Source organism: Protopterus annectens, chromosome 10.part0, assembly GCF_019279795.1.
Source record: "Protopterus annectens isolate FY-2018-M chromosome 10.part0, PAN1.0, whole genome shotgun sequence".
NCBI classification, from domain to species: Eukaryota; Metazoa; Chordata; order Ceratodontiformes; family Protopteridae; genus Protopterus; species Protopterus annectens.
In genome coordinates this window covers 773780213-773798285 of record NC_056744.1, presented here as the reverse complement: position 1 = coordinate 773798285, position 18073 = coordinate 773780213, and the positions used below count along the sequence as shown (strand labels likewise).

The 18073-nt window shown below is 41.1% G+C and overlaps 1 protein-coding gene across 1 annotated transcript in view; it reads left to right on the top strand.

The window, feature by feature from the left end:
* The window catches only part of LOC122814201 (threonylcarbamoyladenosine tRNA methylthiotransferase-like), a 2095726-nt gene that overhangs the window by 1898740 nt on the left and 178913 nt on the right, over window positions 1–18073 (top strand). The window contains exon 8 of the mRNA XM_044086806.1: window positions 2411–2575. Coding sequence (XP_043942741.1) covers window positions 2411–2575 — 165 coding nt within the window. The remainder of the gene's footprint in view (window positions 1–2410; window positions 2576–18073) is intronic.

Below are 18073 nucleotides of genomic sequence, written 5' to 3'. Positions count from 1 at the left end.
TAAAGATAATCACAAGGTGTTCTTTAGCTACTTTCAAAATCTGGGTGGCAACTCTCAGATCTGCTCTGAGCTGGTGCAAAATGGCACAAAATACACTGAACCCACTGACATTGCCAACATCCTGGCGGACAGGTTCAGTGCAAACTTTACCCCCCTTCCCCTCCAAAAGGGCCTGTGTCTATCCCAGAAGAATGCAGTCCCCCAGTCATCACAGACACACAGGTGAAAGCAGCCCTTTCCAAAGTAAAAAAAACAGCATCAATGGGACGGGATGGTATCCTGGGCTGCGTCTTACACGAGCTCCAAAAAGAACTAAACCCTCACATAAACTCACTGTTCCAACTCAGCCTCACCACAGGTTATGTACCCAAAGAATGGTGTACAGCAACAGTAATCCCACTCCACAAAGGTGGCGCCACAACGGATCCCGGGAACTATCGCCCCAGAAGCCTGACTAGCCTGGTCTGCAAGGCTATGGAGCGCATCATCATGGATCTCATAAACAGACATTGGGAACCTCCAGACACTGGATCCTACCCAGTTCGGCTTTGTTAAAAGCAGATCTTGCCACCTAAACCTAGTTGACATTTTTGAAATAGCTACCAAAGCCATAGATGAGGGAAAGGTAGTCCACACAGCCTACCTGGACTTGCAAAAGCCTTTGACACAATACCCCACTCTGGCATCATAAATAAGCTTACCAGCTTAAATATCAACCCATATGTCACAAGATGGGTTCTAAACTGGCTCAGGGATAGAACTCACATGGTCAGAGTTGCGGGTGCCATGTCCGACTCTAAACCGATTACAAGTGGCGTCCCACAGGGCTCAGTCCTGGGACCCCTCTTGTTTGGTATATACTTCTCTGAGGTACAGGCAAGCATGGGAAGACTGTGGCTGACCAAGTTCACAGATGATTGCAAGCTGGGAGCAATAATCGACTCTCCGGCCGACACAAGCATCCTCCAAAAGGGTCTTACAGAGACGGATACTTGGTGTCAAAACCATGGCCTTAAGCTAAATGCCAAAAAGTGCATAGTCATCCCTTTTGGGAAAAACAAAGTACCTACAAACTACCACATAGGAGGTAATCCACTAAGTACGAAAGAAGTAATTAGGGATCTGGGGACCCAAGTAGATAGTAACCTCTCCTTTGACAATCACATTGCCAAAGTGGTTAGAAAAACCTTCTATATAGCTCACCTAATCACAAAAGGGTTCACATCTAGATCAAGAGAGGTCATTGTACCCCTCTACTCATCGCTCATCAGGCTTTTAATTGAGTACAACGCCCCATTTGGGATGTATCTTACCTGACACCTGCAACAGCTGGAGAGACCTCAGAAGTACCTCACCAAGAGGATCGTGGGCCTCAAACAGATGCCGTATGCTACTCGACTAAAGAAACTCCAGCTCTACTCAGTTGCTTACTGCCTACTCAGAGGAGATTTCTGCCTGACATACAAGGCCATGTCTAACCCGGAACTGATGGACATGCTCCAACTCAAGAAAGCCAAATCCATTAGAGCTACACGCTCCATGGATTTAAACCTCAGCACAACAATAAATAGGACATGCTGGAGGGACAGATTCATATCCCAGAGGCTTCCCTCGCTCTGGAATAGAATCCCGGTTCATGTTAGGCAGAGCCCCTCGCTGACCCTCTTCAAGAGAAATCTTGATGAGTGAATGGGAAATCGTAAATTTACTCCTGGGATCACTTCTATGGCCCTGCTGGACAGAGGCTCGGGAATCTAGTCTAAAAGGGTGGCGAAAGCCAACACATTCTGGCTAGGCTTATAAATGCCCTAGGGCAGATAGCCTGGTACCTACCTATGAACCTATATGTATATGAAGAACCTTATGGTGAATTGGCTTCACATCAATGAGTGAGAAAGCCAGTAGAGTAGATAAAGAATCATCTGATTGAAAAGTGCTGTCCTTTTCACCAAGAGATAGAGGTGCAGAGGGGATTGGGGGGTATATTCTCTTTTTTTCACTGTAGTATGATTTTGGAGTTCATCTATACTATATACTATTAACTGGAGGTGTGGGGGGCAGGCCCCCACATGGGTGCTGCAAGGGAGTTTGCCCCCCTGCAAAAACTTTGTGTTTTTTTTCTTATTCAATCCTTTGCAGATCAGTGTTGACATTTGTGGTAGAAAGTAATAAATCATTAATGGATTGACTACTTTCCATTTGTGTGAAAGGTTATGTTAGGTTTTTTATATATATATATATATATATATATATATATATATACACACACACACACACACACACACACACACACACACACACATATACATACAGAGAGAGAGAGAGTATATAGCCTTGGTGATTTATTAACTTGTTTTCAGTTTTGGCACTTTAGAGTTCCTTTAAAAAAATCTGTCTCATTTAATTCTAGGTTCTTGTTCCCAAGAACCCGACCTTTATGGGGAAAATGATTGAAGTAGATATTTATGAAACTGGAAAACATTTCATGAAAGGCCATCCTGCATCGGGAATGGAAATATACACGCCATCAATTGCCAAGCCTTTAGCAAAAGGAGAGGTATCTGGTGTAACAGAGGTAAGTGAAGATATTTATGTGTACTCACTTGTTTAATGTCTTCTTTAAAACCAAGCTTTACTGCAACAAACATTTTACAGTATAATACCTTTTAAGGAAAAAAAAATTAAAAGAACCACCACATTAACAGTCTATGCATGCTTTAAAACTGTGTACAATAACCATAATGCAGCATAGAGAAATGTACTCATTTAAAAAACAAATCCCTCAAACTCTTTTCATCTAATGTGCATATCCTGTGGGTGGGGAAAAGCTGGGCAGGATTCAACAAAAGGTGATTCATGTACCATTCAAAGACCATTTCCCCTTGATTCATCAAGTTGTAGTCGAAATTCTGACTCCAAAACACTTTTCCAAGTTTGCCATTTCTCTTCATGTCTACTTTTACCTATCTTGTCCCCCACCCCATGTGTCTGTTCTTGCAGTTTCTTGGAATATCAGTAACACCTCTCTAACAGTTGGGGGTGCCTCTGCTTCTGATTGATCGTCATTTTAGCTGCTAAGAAAACCAGTGCAAAAAAAAGCCCTTTCACATCTTAACCATCTATTCCCCCACCCTTTGGACACCCTAGATAAAATGTTTTAAATGTGCAGTCTGCCCCCTCTGGCTACAACTTTGGCAACACACAACTTAGCTGTTCCTTGAATTCAGCCAGGACAGAGACATCCCAGAATATGTGCCACACATTTACCATGTCATCAGAGTCCCTTCACTACACCTGGATGCACCTGTTTTCACTACACCTGGATGCATTAAACTCAAGGTGTCCAAGGTGTATAGAAATATGTATATAAGCATGTCAAACCAGAGATTCTGAATTTCGTTATACTTGTGGCTTCCCTGACCAGTCTCCACACTCCACCCCAGTATTCCATAGGTATTGAAGTTTCCCCAAATTCCTCCCATTGCATCCTAAATCTGGCATCCACTTGTTTAACATTTTCCTCCAAGATGGCATTGCACCCACTTAATAATTTCATGCCAAATTTCTGATCTATTATCTCTTCTATTAGGGGGTGACGTTATCGTGTATTCTGATCTTTAGGTAGGGATTGCAGAACCTTCCCTGCTAAAGTTTTGATTGCAATGGACAGCAGGTGATCCCCCCAAAACCCTATTTTTCTGTCTCTCTTGTAAGTTCATTATCAGACCCACACACTTATTTCTGCCTAGTAAGCTTCCCCTCCTCAAATGCCCCTTCCATTATAAAACCTGTTGAGGCTTCAACAAAACTGATCATTATGGTTGCACTAACTTTTTCCATGATTTGAGGCCCTGCACCTTCAAACTCTCTGTCTAGTCCTTCTGCAAGTTCCACAAGCAGTTTATTTCCACTGATCTATTGTCTATCCCAAAATAATCCATGGCATCGCTTGCTTTACATATTTGAATTAATAATTTTCTTCCAACCCAATTTCCTTTGTCCCCTACCCATTTCAAGTATGCCCTGAATTAAGGCACATCCAAATATGAATCCACCCCCAGGCCTTCCAGTCCTCCATAACTAGTTGGTTTAATTCATTTGTGTCATGCCACCCTCTTGTTTGTTAATATCTTTTTTTTTTACTGGGTAGGGCTACTGAACTATGTTCTGTTTTAGGGAACACTTGAGATGAATTTCATAGGATAGGGTGCATAACTCTCAGCTGTCTAGATTTTCATAGAATGCCTACATTTTTGCATCATATTTTGGTCTGTTCCTCATAAATTTGTGGTTTTCTGGCAGCTCAGTGAATTTTCACAAAATAATGGCATACATTGGAGTTTCAGCCTTCATATCCTTTAGAAAATGCATGCTAACACACATTATTCTAGCAACTTTATAAGTTTGTAGCAGTAATATTTAAAATCTGTCCCTATTTTTGAACGTTTGTTCCCCCATTATTTTAGGCTTTGTTCCGATTTCATCTGCTTAAAAGTTGAGAGGTATCCAGTACACTTAAGATTTATAATACAAAAAACATAGTAATACATCAGTTTAACAGTGATTCTGTTTGCATCCATTATAATGTCAAAAGCATTAAGTAATTTGAAAATGTATAGGGATAGTCAGTTATAAGTATTATTACTTTATGGAGAAGCAGTTCTCCACTTGTTCATTAAGGGAGTTTCATAATACAGAAAGGGAAACGGTATTAAGTTTATCACTTGCAGATTTCTAATTATAGCTGCGATATGAGGATGAAATGGTCTTATGATCTTGTGTGTCTTAAACATGAGTAAGGAGTTATAATTATACTAAGATGCATACATGTGCCAGCGTGTAAGGTTCTGAAAGATGCCTTAAGCTACATGTGCAGAAATTCATTAGAACAACGGGTTTTAATACTCAGTGGAGTCATTAACCAATTTCTTAGCACTGCTAAATTACTGAATGTTTTTATTATAGACTTTTTCTTAGTCTGTCCAAATCAGAGTGCTTAATGGAGAGCAGAATTAGATATTTCACAGACTGACACCGCTAGATAGAAGTGGAGAAGTTAAAGACATACTAGAAACATGTAACACTATATAATATGTCTGTGAAAAGAAGTTAATGGACTGCTAAAAAATCTTCTTTAAAGTTGTTTTAAAAACTGTTGTATTAAGTATTCTAGCAAAAGAAGCAATCTTAATGAGATTTGGTTAAGTATCACCAGGATATTTCCACAAAAGTACAAGCTCTGTCTTTGAATAAGACACAGTTTCTTTAAGTTTAGTTAGCACTTCAGTAAAACAAAAATAAAGATGAAAGAAAGAAAAGACTTATAAAACTATTATAAATTCCAGATATTACAGAAAAGAAAATTATTTGTCATCTGCATATTGAATAATGTCCTCTTCATACAACTCTTCCAGACACCTGTTAAACCATCTAAGACATTCTGATAAAGTACTTAGCAAAAAAAGGCTTTATCTGACAAGGAGGTCTGTGATTATTTTGGTTATTCTTGCTGACTACCTTAAAGAAGGAAAAGTTAAACCAGTTTTCAAAAACAAGTGAACATATTGTTGAATACATATAACAGACAGAACAGGCACATACTTTTCGAGATGGAAGAATTTAATCGTGTTCCATGACCAAAGTCAAATCCGTATGATTAATTTAGTGTAATGTTCTGAGCTGTAGAATCTTCAGTTTCTTAATGCAAAATTAAGTGAGAGGACCTTAACAAGGACACAGTCATCACTTGTTTCATTATTTGAAACAATGGTGTGTTGCATATAATTCTTACAAGGCAATCAAACACTGGAAAAGAAAAAAATAAAATAAAAAGATTTGTTTGGCTTTGTAGTTTGATTAGTTGTATTTGGCAGTTGAACCTTTGATTAAAGAATTAATGCTTTCCAAAACTTTTAGAGGATTAGAACAAATAGGTTTCAAGGAGATTTTGGGAAAAGGTGGAGTTATGTCTGCCTAGTGACTGTAGTACATTTAAGGCACTGAAAATGAAGCAAATCATGTTTTGAACCAGACAGAAGTGTTATTCAGGCCTTTCCTTTCTTTCATTAAGAGCACTAGTACAAGGGATACATGTTTATAGCAAATCAATTTGACTTAATGTTTTTATATATATATTTTTTTTGTTGTTAAGGCTTGCAAGGAATCATTGACAGATTAGGCAAGTACTTTACCTACAGAGAGAATTTTTTTTTGGTACTGGAGACTGGTGTTCTCAGAGAGTTTAGAGAGATCCGAATAAAAGAAAGTAATTTGTGAAGCATTATCATCAACAATTCAGCATATGCAGAAAGTCGGGGAGTGGTCAAATAACAACTTGACCTTGATGTTTGGAGAGCTATTAAAAAATAAACAAATGTACCTTATTTTAAGATTAGCATGGATGAAAGTGGGATTATTTTACAAAGACAGATCAATCAAATTGTTTTATTTTCTTCTAAAGATAAATAGCATAAACAATAGGCTGCAGCAGCAGCTCCAGTGACGTTACCATTAATCCACTAAAATAAACTAGGCAACGCTTGTCATAAAGTTCATTTTTTAAAGTTCCTTTTAATGTTTTAGAATGTAATAATGAAATCTTAACAGAACTTTCCTTGGATCTAATCACATTACCTCCTCCTTTATGTTCTTGTCTTCCCTATGTTAAGGATCGCCATGTTTGTCTGTGATTCATACTTTGAGGGTATCTGAAGAGAGCATTCAAAGATACAGACCTAGATATCAAATATTTTAAGTATTTTTCTAATGTAAAGTTGTGTCTGCTTTAAATATTTAGCAGCTTTCCAATTGTGGTATTTAGGAAAAGTGAACCTAAAAGTGTCTGTGGACTGGCGTTTATGGGAGCATTCTTAAAGTGATTGCTAATGAACGAGAATAAGGATTTAATCTTTTATCTGAAATTCCAGTATTTCCTAGTTGACATGTAAGCAGATGTGAATAGGCTGATTTGAGATGTAATGTGGGATTATAAATTCTTGAAAGCTGTTTGGCAGATGCTGTCAAATATTACAAAATAAAATATATTAGAAAATAGGAAGCACTTCATGTGATACTCTGTTAAGAGACCAAGTATTATTCAACAGTGCATTAATGGATGAGGAGAGCCTGGTGAAAACATGGACACAGCTTCTTGGCAGCATATTAAATAGAGTTACGAGTTACCACCTGTCCTTTTTTGGGCAAATGTCCTGAGATTTTAGGACAAAAAATATTTACTAAATTTCCTTTAATAATTGTATAGAACAGATGTATAGTCCGCGGTCCCGATGCAGGCCCAATACCCAGAGAAGTTGGCTGCCGCAGTCAGTCTCAATACTGGCGTCCAAGAGTGCTAGGGTACTAACAATTTGTGACAGACGGCGCAGAAACCGAGTTTGCGAGTGCGACGATGCAGGTTCAGTTTTTTTGTTTTGGTTGCGGTGTTTTGAGATTTTTCAAGTCAGGAGTAGCGGATTGGAGAACAGAGTTGGCGGAGTAACCCGGGTTAGGATTTTGGTACTTCTTCTGTCAGAGTATTTAAGGGGGATCAGTAGGCAGTGAATAACTGTTATCAGTGTTGGTGCATACCTGTATTAGGGATTATCATACATTGGCCTATGTTTTGTTAGGCCTTGGGCCTATTAAGTTTGCATAAGGTTTGGCTAGGATTGTGTTGGTTGTCGTTATTGAAGGGAACAGATTAGAGATGGGGTTAGTGTTTTGGGAAGCGTAGCAATAATATGCCGAAGTGGATGAAGACTCGCCGCTCAAGCAAGAGCGAACATGAAGCCTGCCCAAGAGCTAGGGCAGAGCAGGCAGTCAGGGGTAGGTTCTAAGGATGAGCCAGGGAGCAGAGTCTCAGGAGGATGAGCAGGTTTAGGGAACTTTTCTGCTACTCTTACAGGATGTGTTTAGGTGTCTCAGGGTGAGGTCTGAGGGGCCTTCTCAGGTAACTGTTCTCTTCTAGAGGTAGGCCTTTTAGAGGGGGCCCAGTTCTTGTTCTTTCCTCTCTTAAAGAGCAAGCTTCTTGCTCTAGGCCAAAGGGGGCTTCTGCCCCAAAATGGATTCTGTGCCTATTACTCTATGAGTAAGTCTCATATTTCCCCGTCTATGAAAGATTTGATTGCTTTCACAGGAGGCAGGCCATTTTGTTACCAGGATTCAACATCATTTTGAGGCCAGGAGTACAGGCTGGAAGATTCCTGTTCATTTTTACAGTTTTTCCTATTTATTCTTTATTCTGGTTTCACATTCGCTGGGAGCTTCAGATCTCTGGTTTTTTCTTTTACTCTCTCTTCCCCATTTGAGGGCACCAGCCCTTAGCTGCCCATGAGACATCCTTTCAAGGAAAAGGTATAGGAATTCTTTTTTCCCCCCTCCCCAGGCTTAGCCTGATTTGCTTTTGTGTTTGCCCTGTGGTGGTTGATCCTTCTCCTGAGGCCTATGTGGTGCCTCCTTCCTTGTCCTAGGCTCCTTGTCAGCCCTGAGTTATACCATAAACCTGCCGAAGCTCCTTAGGTATCTGTTCCCAGGGAAGCTCAAAAGGTGTCCTGGGCTTTGTGATTAAAAAGCTAAGAAAATTGGATAAATGGGGTACAAAGATGTTAGAGGCAGGAGCTTTGGATAGTTGGTGGTATAAGCTAAAGAGTCTAGCAATAAATTTGGGTATGTTTCATAATTCATATTCAATGCTTGAATTGCTGAAATTATCTATGGTAAGAATTGCTGCTGAAGGTGTTTTTTGTGAATGGAATTGGTGCTTTTTCAAGTGACTGTGGGTTCATTGGGTTGGGTGGTGTGGGGGTGGCTGCTACCAGTGCTGTTTTGATGCTGTTCACCTTTGGCTGGCTGCATTGATGGTTCTAGCATGTTCTCATGCCTGGCCAGGATGCTGTCTGTCAGACTGGGCTGATGCCTGTTTGGACCTGATTTTTGGAAGCTCTTTTAAGTCTGATGGGGTTGTTAAACATTTTTGCAAAGACAGTTTTAAAGTTTAGGAGGACAAGCCTGGAGGTATTAGAGACTGGCCTGAAATTTGGTGGACATATCCTCGAAGTTTAGTAGAAATGGGGGTAGGTCAAGGTCGTGGTAGTAGCAGTGGGCCTGCGTCAGCTTAGAGGTAGATCAGAGGAAGGGGCAGGAGCTCTCAAGGTCTGGTGAGGGCAGGGCCACAGAGTTCACCTGCCAGACCCAATGGGTTGGGAGTTCTCAGTCCTTCTCTTTGGCAGAGGGCAGCCCTTGAGCCACCTTTCAGCCATAGTTCTCATCTGGGGTAGGATTTGATACAGGATTTTATTCTTTTCAAAGAGAGGTCACAGATTTAGACAGATGGGTGTTCTGTCTCTCAAATATCATTCATACAGACGCCAAAGAAGTTCCAACTCCATCAAAAAAAGGCTCACAAGCAAGTTTCTCAGTTAATCCCAGAGGATTGCTTCACAGCTCCAGATAGGGGCCAAAGGTTTTATTCTATTATTCCAGCCTAGCCTGTTCCAGAAAGGGTACCTAATTGAACCAATTGGGGGATTTATTTAAGTTATCTTTTTGGGCCATCTATCAGGTTTTGGATGGAGGCATCCACAACAACTTCTAACTCGTTACAACAACTTGAGATTCCTGAGTTACAACATCACTGGAGACAACAGAAAGATTCTATGATGGGAACAGAGGACATTCGGGTGCTCTGCGATCTGGGATGCTTTTTTTATTTCTTGGATCAGAACCTCTACTTTTTATCTTCATATCTCTGCATGCCCTTTGTGAGATTCTTCTTCGGTTTCAGTATTCCTGAGAAGGCTTCAAGTCATTCAAAAGCTTTCAGACTTCAAGGTTCTGGCTCCAGAAAAGCTTTGGGCTGCAGTGCATCTGGCTTAGAAAAGAACAGTGCTAAGATGCCTTCGGTATTCTGTGAGCAGAATAAAGATGCACAGAGTATTCTGTCTATTACATCAAAGTCCAAAGACACTTCTACCTCTCAAGAGATGTGCTTTCTGGGTGGCAGGACTAATACCAGCAGCAGATGGCCTTTTTTAACCCCGACATCAAAAGGTCTGACACTATAGCTCTCCAGTCTATCTCATCTCGGTCCGCTGACATCAAGGACAGTCTGGCTTCACATCCCAATATGCATGGTGCTTCCCAATGCCAGGACACATATATGGCAGGGTTGGTGGAGGTCATACAAATGGTTGCACCAAAATAATATGGACACTTCAAAATTCAAAAAAATACCTTGCCTTCAAAGGAATCCTTGTGCACTGCCAGGAATGTCCTTAAACGAGATCTCAATGATTCCTCTTGTGGGATGCTCTCCTGCCTGACAGGAGATTTCTGACCTTATGCTCAGGGAGCTAGACTAAATTAAACGATACAATGAAAACAGGATCTAAGACATCACAAGTGGAGGATGATGCTACTGCAGTAGTGGCATAAAGTCAAGAAGAGTTACTCAGCCAGGGCAGGACACCTTCTTCGGGAAGATGTAACACTTCCAGGACAATTCAACTGTCATCAAACACATCGAGCAAGCATTTATTACACATCACTGCAAGGGCAAGCATCTTATTATGCAGGCAAGGTTAACGTATGGGGCACTCTTTACTCTAAGGTTTCTGCCAGAGCCAGAACTTCTTCTGAGACTGCTAAGCTCCTCCTGGATGGATGTCAAGCAAGAAAATTGGAGTCTCATACAAGTTCCAGACAAATCATGTGTGATTCTCAGAAAAAGATCCAGACATGGAAGTATTTAAGCAACTCCACTATTCCCACAGCCACAAAAGTATTGCACAAAGCTTCACCATGAAAAACTTTCATGTCACATGCTTTGCACAAATGTTGTCTTCTTTGCAGGGTCACCCACCTGTGCTCTCTCTTCCTTCTTCCAAAGGTCTTACAAAAAAAAAGACAGGCCAAGGATGATTTTGATAGCTGATAGATTTGCCTCGGCAACATTGGCCTCGGCAACACTACTGTCTGGTAATTGAAGGTCTGGTCATTGGCCCTTACCTCTGAGTTCCTCTATCTCAGAAGGATGGTCATCTGCTCAATGTCAAGCTTCCTCTCTCTCTCTACAGCATCTCTCTTCATCTAACAGCTCCAGATAATCTCTCTCTCAGCAGCATTTCAGTCTCTTGAAAGGAAGCAGGTAATAGAGAGATGGAAGCTAAGTTTGAATGTCGACAAAATGGAAAAGAGATTTTTATTTTTTATTTTTACTTACAATTTGGAGATTTCTTTTATTAGGAGTACAGTGGCTTATGTGGCTCTTTCTGAGTTTCTGAGTTATTGGACAAAGGTCTTCCTTCTCTATTCAACATTCATATGCTTCCGTCTCATTCTCATGATGATTGTGATTGTTTGTTTTTTTGTTTTTTGTTCCCTTGGTTTCTTAGTGGGCCTTTGTTCAAGCAGAATATAAGTGGACGCTGAAACCCTGCTCCTGGGCAATTACTCAATTTTCTGTTGGACTTTTCAAGCTACCAGCACGGGCCTGCGGCCTGCTTGAGCCTGCGCCTACTAAGACTGCTTTTCTGCTGCTCTGGTGGCTGTTTTCCCAAGGCCATTACTTGTCTGACCTTATGGCCCTAGTTGCAGGCTAGGCCTTTTTGATTTTTTGATTTTCCATTTTATGCCTACATTACTAATCCTTCCTTTATGCCTAAGGTGGTTTCTAGTGTGGCTTTAAACCAAATTTTACTATTTTTTTCTACTTAAATATGCAGAAAAGCAAAAAGAAAAGATTTGCACACAGATGTACACAGGCAATTGAGATAATTTAGATATTATTTAAGCAGGAGTCAGGTGTCAGCAGTTGTTTGTTTCTTTTTTTGTTGTTCTGAAGGGCAAGTGTGTCAAAACAAACTATTGGTGGATTTGAACTTTGCATTGCATCATTTTGTTATTCCCATCATCAGATTCAGATTCCAGCTTATTCCATTCCTCCTCATCTCCAGGCTGCCACTTCTACACTTCTAGGGGTGGGGGTAAAGAATTGGAACTTTTTTTAGCAGCTACTTGGAGTTCAGTGCATACTTTCTCTAAGCATTATCATCTTCCTATCTACTCTAGGTTCCTGGGCTGCTTTTGCCACTGCTGTTGTTTTGCAAGGCATGTTATCAGCTCCTACTTCTTTATAATTTTTTCCCCTCTTCTTGATTCTCTTCCTTGGGGAGTCAGGACTGCAGGAATGGGGCATGGAGAACATAAGACGGAAGTACAGTACCTAGTACTGTAAATGTAATTGATGTTGATGGATTCCATTGTTGCAGTCCACCCCCTTCCCCTCTGTGTTTTAGGTCCTGTGTAGGGGAGTGAGTGTAGTTTTTTATATATATTTTATTGTTTGTATATATTGTATTATATATTGTGTTGTTTTTGGGACTTGTCTTTTTTGGTCTTCTTCTTTCTGGGGCAAAGAATGAGGGCAGAGAAAATGGCGTCGGTCATGGCGGGTCATTAGCACCTGACGCATTCGACGCGATCAGCCAACCATGACCGACCCAGCCTTCACTACCTGGTATTTCGGGCGGGCTGGACGCTGACTATACCAAATACAGTTGACTGCAGCAATGGAATCCTCGAACATCTACATTTATGGTAGGTACAAAACTGTACTTTATTTTGTATGTGAACCACCTAAATGTTACATGAAGTAGCATAAGCAACTCAAATGCTACAAGAATAAGCTTTTATTATGGCCAAAACAGCAAGTTCTGTCTTTTGCACTGGTCATGGGTATGTTTTGTCCTGATAAATCTCACGTTTCTACAAAACATATCCCACTTTGGGCATTTGAAAAGATGGCAACACTAATATTGCGCTGTTGCTAAGCATGGATGCTTTAAAAAATACTGTGGCCATCTTGTTTACATTTGCTAAACATGACTGTTTAGTCAGTGTTAAGTAGAAGGAAAAAAAGAAAAATTAAACAAAAAGGACCTGCTGCTTTAATATCCCATTGCTTACTGTGACTGTTAAACTGTGTTTAGCACTCTTGAATGGAAATAAATAAATAAAATAAAACTAATTCATTTAGTTACAACAGTAGTTACAAGGCAGTGCATGTGTGTGAGTGGACACGTAAGGAGGAGATGCAGTGCTTTGCATTGCATGTATTTTTTTATTCATTTGTTCACAGTAAGTGGTTATAACTGCTGGGCACATTTTGATGTGTCTGTCTGTATGCCTGCAACTCTGCAACTGTGCTTATGTATATATATATATATATATATATATATATATATATATATATATATATATATATATATTACATACTTACATATAATGTATCTTTTAGATGAAAAATATGTCTTTGAACAACTATTACATATATTACAGCAGGTCTGAAGCATTAACTGGACAAACTATTTTACATAAATATATAGATTAATAAAACAAATCCAAACCAAATTAAGAGATAACCCATTTTTAAGTACAATAGTGCCCAACAGGCTAGGCTTTGTAGGGGAATAACATACCTTCCAGGGGTTTGACTTTGCTTGATTATAAGTACCTCTGTTTGCTTTTCCTTGCTTGAATTTGCTTACCACACTTTTAATTTATCCATTTTTGAAGTTACTGCAGGTATTTCTACTGCAGTTTACTGTTTCTAACTAATACTGCTTACTGCACTTTTATTTAGTCATATTTTGAGATAATTCAACTGCATTTACTGTTGTAGGCTGCACACTCAAGTGCGCTAGCCTTTTCTGTGTTTTAAAAGTGAATTTGCTGTTGTTTTAACTGTATTTCTGACTGTTTCCAAAAATAATAATTCTATTGGCTTGCTTGTTTCCCGCAATTTTCTCTTGCTAGAATAGTTTGGATTTTAGATTTGCTGATTTCAGGACTGCATTTTCAGTTTCAGTTGTCAAGACCTTGCAGTGGTAGAGGGAAGTGTTTCTGTTTATCAGTGGAGCAGCCTATCTATCACTAGAGGAGTGGTTTCCAGCTCTGAAATTGTACCTTATTGTCTGTTTGGGGTTGCTTTCTATCCCTTTTAACTTTCTGCCTAAATAAACCCGTGTTTGCGCAGGTTCAAACAACGAGCAGTGCCGCTAAGCTATAGTAAACTATTACTGGTGCCAGAAAGTCTACTCTTCAAATTTTCCCTTACATCTTGCTAGTTTTCATCTTTTTGTACTCCAACAAGACTATTTAAGTCCAGCACTTACTCATAACTTCTTGTAGCATTTACTGCAGTATATATATTGCTACCAGCACTAAACTCTCTCCATAAAAGAAAGTAAGAAAACAGCTTCAGTACTTATTATATTGAGGACCTATCCAGGCATGTCTAAAGGTCAGTTCCCTGTGCTTTCTTCTGTCAACCTGGGCATCCTGAGACAATGTAGTAACTGCCTCATGTACACAGACAACCCTCTCCTCCTACCTCCCAACACTAGCAACACTACAACCTGCGAGAGATGCACTTACATAGCCAAACTGGAAGCAAAGCTCTCTCCGGCCAAGATTGTGCTAGACAGTCAAGAGGAGAAGGTTAACACCTGCATTACACCTCAAGCAACTAATAGCCCTTCAAAACCCACCCCATCAACACCCACACATAGCAACACTAAACGCACATATGCAGAGGCCCTTAACATTAACCTGCCCAAGCAACAAGGACCTCCGAAGCCGCAACGCAAACAAACACCAGTCACAACCAACGTGACACATAGCTCACAACACCAGTGTGCCACCCAACAACAGCCCCTAAGACAAGACAATGTACCCAACACTTTAGTCATAGGTGGCTCTATAGTCAGGCACACTGATGTCCCACTCACCAGGCTGAACAAGGAGGAAATTGCAGTCAGATGCCTGTCGGGTGCCAGGATCCGCCGTATAACGCATGCACTCAAGTCCCTCCACAACAAGTACAAATAAGACTCTGTCATTGTCCATGCTGGAGTGAATGACTTGAGACGTACCTCCCTGGACTAAATGAAAAGAGACATGGAAGAGCTCTTGGATCATGTGACCCAGGCAGTATGACCCTAGCTCTGAGTAACATCCTGCCTTCACCCAGAATGATACCACAGTATAAGGACAAAATGATTGACTTCAACAATTGGCTAAGCTTCTGGTGTCATTCAAAGGGGATCCAGTATTTGTCTGCCTGGGAAGAGATGATCGACAAACCACGATGCTTTGCCAGAGATGGTCTGCTCCTGTCACCCCTGGGATTCAGGTTACTGGCTAAAGCTCTTGCCACCCTTATAATGCCTTTTTTTAGACAAAGTTCAAAGGATAAAACCACCACCGTAACAGATACAAGCATGCAAAATCTGAAGGTAATGCTACTCAATGCTAGAAGTCTAAACCCCAAAATGCACTCTCTTGAGGCATTCCTAAAAATGGAGAACATCGATGTCTGTGCAGTAACTGAGACCTGGTTCAAGGCTCCAGAGAGCACTCCTGCAATACCAGGCTACAATTCTTACCACACTTTTCAGCCACAATACCAAGACCGAAACACTAAAGGTGGAGGAGTGTCCATATTCACCAAGGATATTCACACCTCCAGGCTAGTTGCCCAACACAATGCATCTGAAATTTTCCAGGTGCAACTAACACTAGGTAAGACTGCAGTCCAGATTGTAGCTTGCTACAGATTCCCCCACCATGCCCCAAGATTCTCACTACACCTTTCTAAACATACTGGAAAATATTAAGACACAACCAAACACCCTAATACTGGGTGATTTCAACTGCCCTGCCATTTATTGGGAAAACTACTCGGGTACCAACTCCTTTTTTTTTCATAAATTCCAACACCCTGGATCAACTAATCCATTGTCCCACCAGGGGTTCCAATATCCTAGACCTGGTCATTACCAACATGGGAGATAGATGCTCCACACCAGTGGTCACCCACTCATTGGTCAGGTCTGACCATAAGCAAATCACCTTTGACATCCACATCCCACCCCCACCCCCCAGTAAGGAAATCTCCTTAAAAAACTTCTCCAAAGCCAACTTCATGCTGCTAAAGTCAGAAGTGACAAACTTCACAGCACCCACGCAGATGGGATCTGGAAGTTCGACTGCAGAATCCTACACTAAGGCACTGTATGAGCACATCCACTCGTGCATGAATCGTGCCATCCCAAATAGAACCAAGATGCTGTTCTTCAAAAAAAGGAAGCCAATCTGGTGGTCCCCTGCTGTAAACAAACTATACAACAGAAGGAAGAAATTGTTGCAGAAAAGAGGAAAATCCCAGGATGCAAAAAACTCCCTCACCAGCCTCAGTAAGAGGCTGAGATCCCTCATAAAATCCTCAAAAGTTAGTTACGAAAATAAAATTGCCAAAGATTCCAAAGATAACAACAAGGCATTCTATAGTTATGTCAAGAATCTAAATGGCAATGCTCAGATCTGCTCTGAGCTACAACAGAATGGCATTAAATATACTGATTCCCAAGGATATTGCCAATATCCTGGCAGATCAATTTAGTGCCAACTTCACCCCCCCCCTCTTACTCCCTAAAGGCCTATCTCAATACCAAAAGATTGCCAAATTCCGATAATCACGGCCGCACAGGTAGAAACCACTCTCTCCAAAGCTAAGAATACAGCATCCATGGGACCAGATGACATCCCAGGCTGTGTACTACATGAACTACAAAATGAACTGGCACCTCACCTAAGTGTCATGTTTAATCATAGCCTCACCTCAGGCTTCGTGCCCACTGAGTGGCGCACAGCTACAGTTATCCCGCTCCACAAGGGAGGATCCGCCTTGGATCCTGGGAACTACCGTGCCATCAGTCTGACAAGCCTGATCTGCAAGGGCATGGAACTCATTATCATGGAACTTATAAACAAAGACATTGACAACCTTCAAACACTTGACCTCACCCAGTTTGGGTTTGTGAAGGGCCGATCTTGTCTCCTGAATCTGATTGACTTCTTCGAATCAGTCTGCAGAGATGTGGACGAGGGTAAGGTGGTCCACACAGTCTGTCTGGACGTCGCCAAGGCCTTTGACACCATCCCCCACTCTGGAATCATAGATAAACTTACTAAGCTGGGCATAAATCCCATCATCACTCGATGGGTTGCCAACTGGCTTACTGACAGAATCCAGACTGTAAAAGTAGCCAACTCCAAATCCAGCTCCAGACAAGTGACAAGTGGAGTACCGCAGGGTTCAGTCCTGGGACCACTCTTGTTTGGCATCTACTTCTCTGAAGTACAGGTCAACACTAAGGGACTCTGGCTAACAAAGTTTGCAGATAACTGCAAACTGGGAGCCATTATTGAATCCCCAAATGATGTGGATATTCTACAAAAGGGCCTTACAGAAACAGATGCCTGGTGCCAGAGCCATGGGCTCAAACCTAATGCCAAGAAATGTATAGTTACCCCCTTTAGAAAAAAAAACATGTACCCATGAATTACCACATAGGTGGCAGGACACTAAACATCGAAAGTGTGATGAGAGACTTAGGTACACAGGTGGACAATGGTCTCACTTTTAATAACCACATTGCCACAACAGTCAGGAAATCCTTCTATGTGGCACACCTCTTCACTAACGGTCTTTTCATCCAATAAAAAAGGAGGTCATTGTCCCACTGTACTCATCCCTCATTAGACCCATTATAGAGTATAATGCCCCGTTTGGTATGTACCTCACAAGACATCTGCAACAGCTGGAAAGGCCACAGAAATACCTCACTAAAAGAATCACAGGCCTAAAGCAGATGCCATATGCTTACTATCCAAAAAAAACTCCAGCTATACTCTGTGGCATATCGTCTACTCAGAGGTAATCTCTGCTTAACATACAAGGCCATGTCAAACCCTGAGCTGTTGGACATGCTCCACTTAAAGAAATCCCAATCCCTCAGAGCCACACGCTCCAGGGATCTAAACCTTGTCATCACAATGAACAAAACATGCTGGAGGGATAGGTTCCTGATCCAGAGACTCCCCATACTCTGGAATAGACTGCCCATACATGTCAAGCAGAGCGCCTCATTGGCCCTTTTCAAAAGGAACCTTGATGATTGGATGGGAGATAAGAAATTCACCCCGGGGATCATGTCAGTCGCCCTGCTAGACA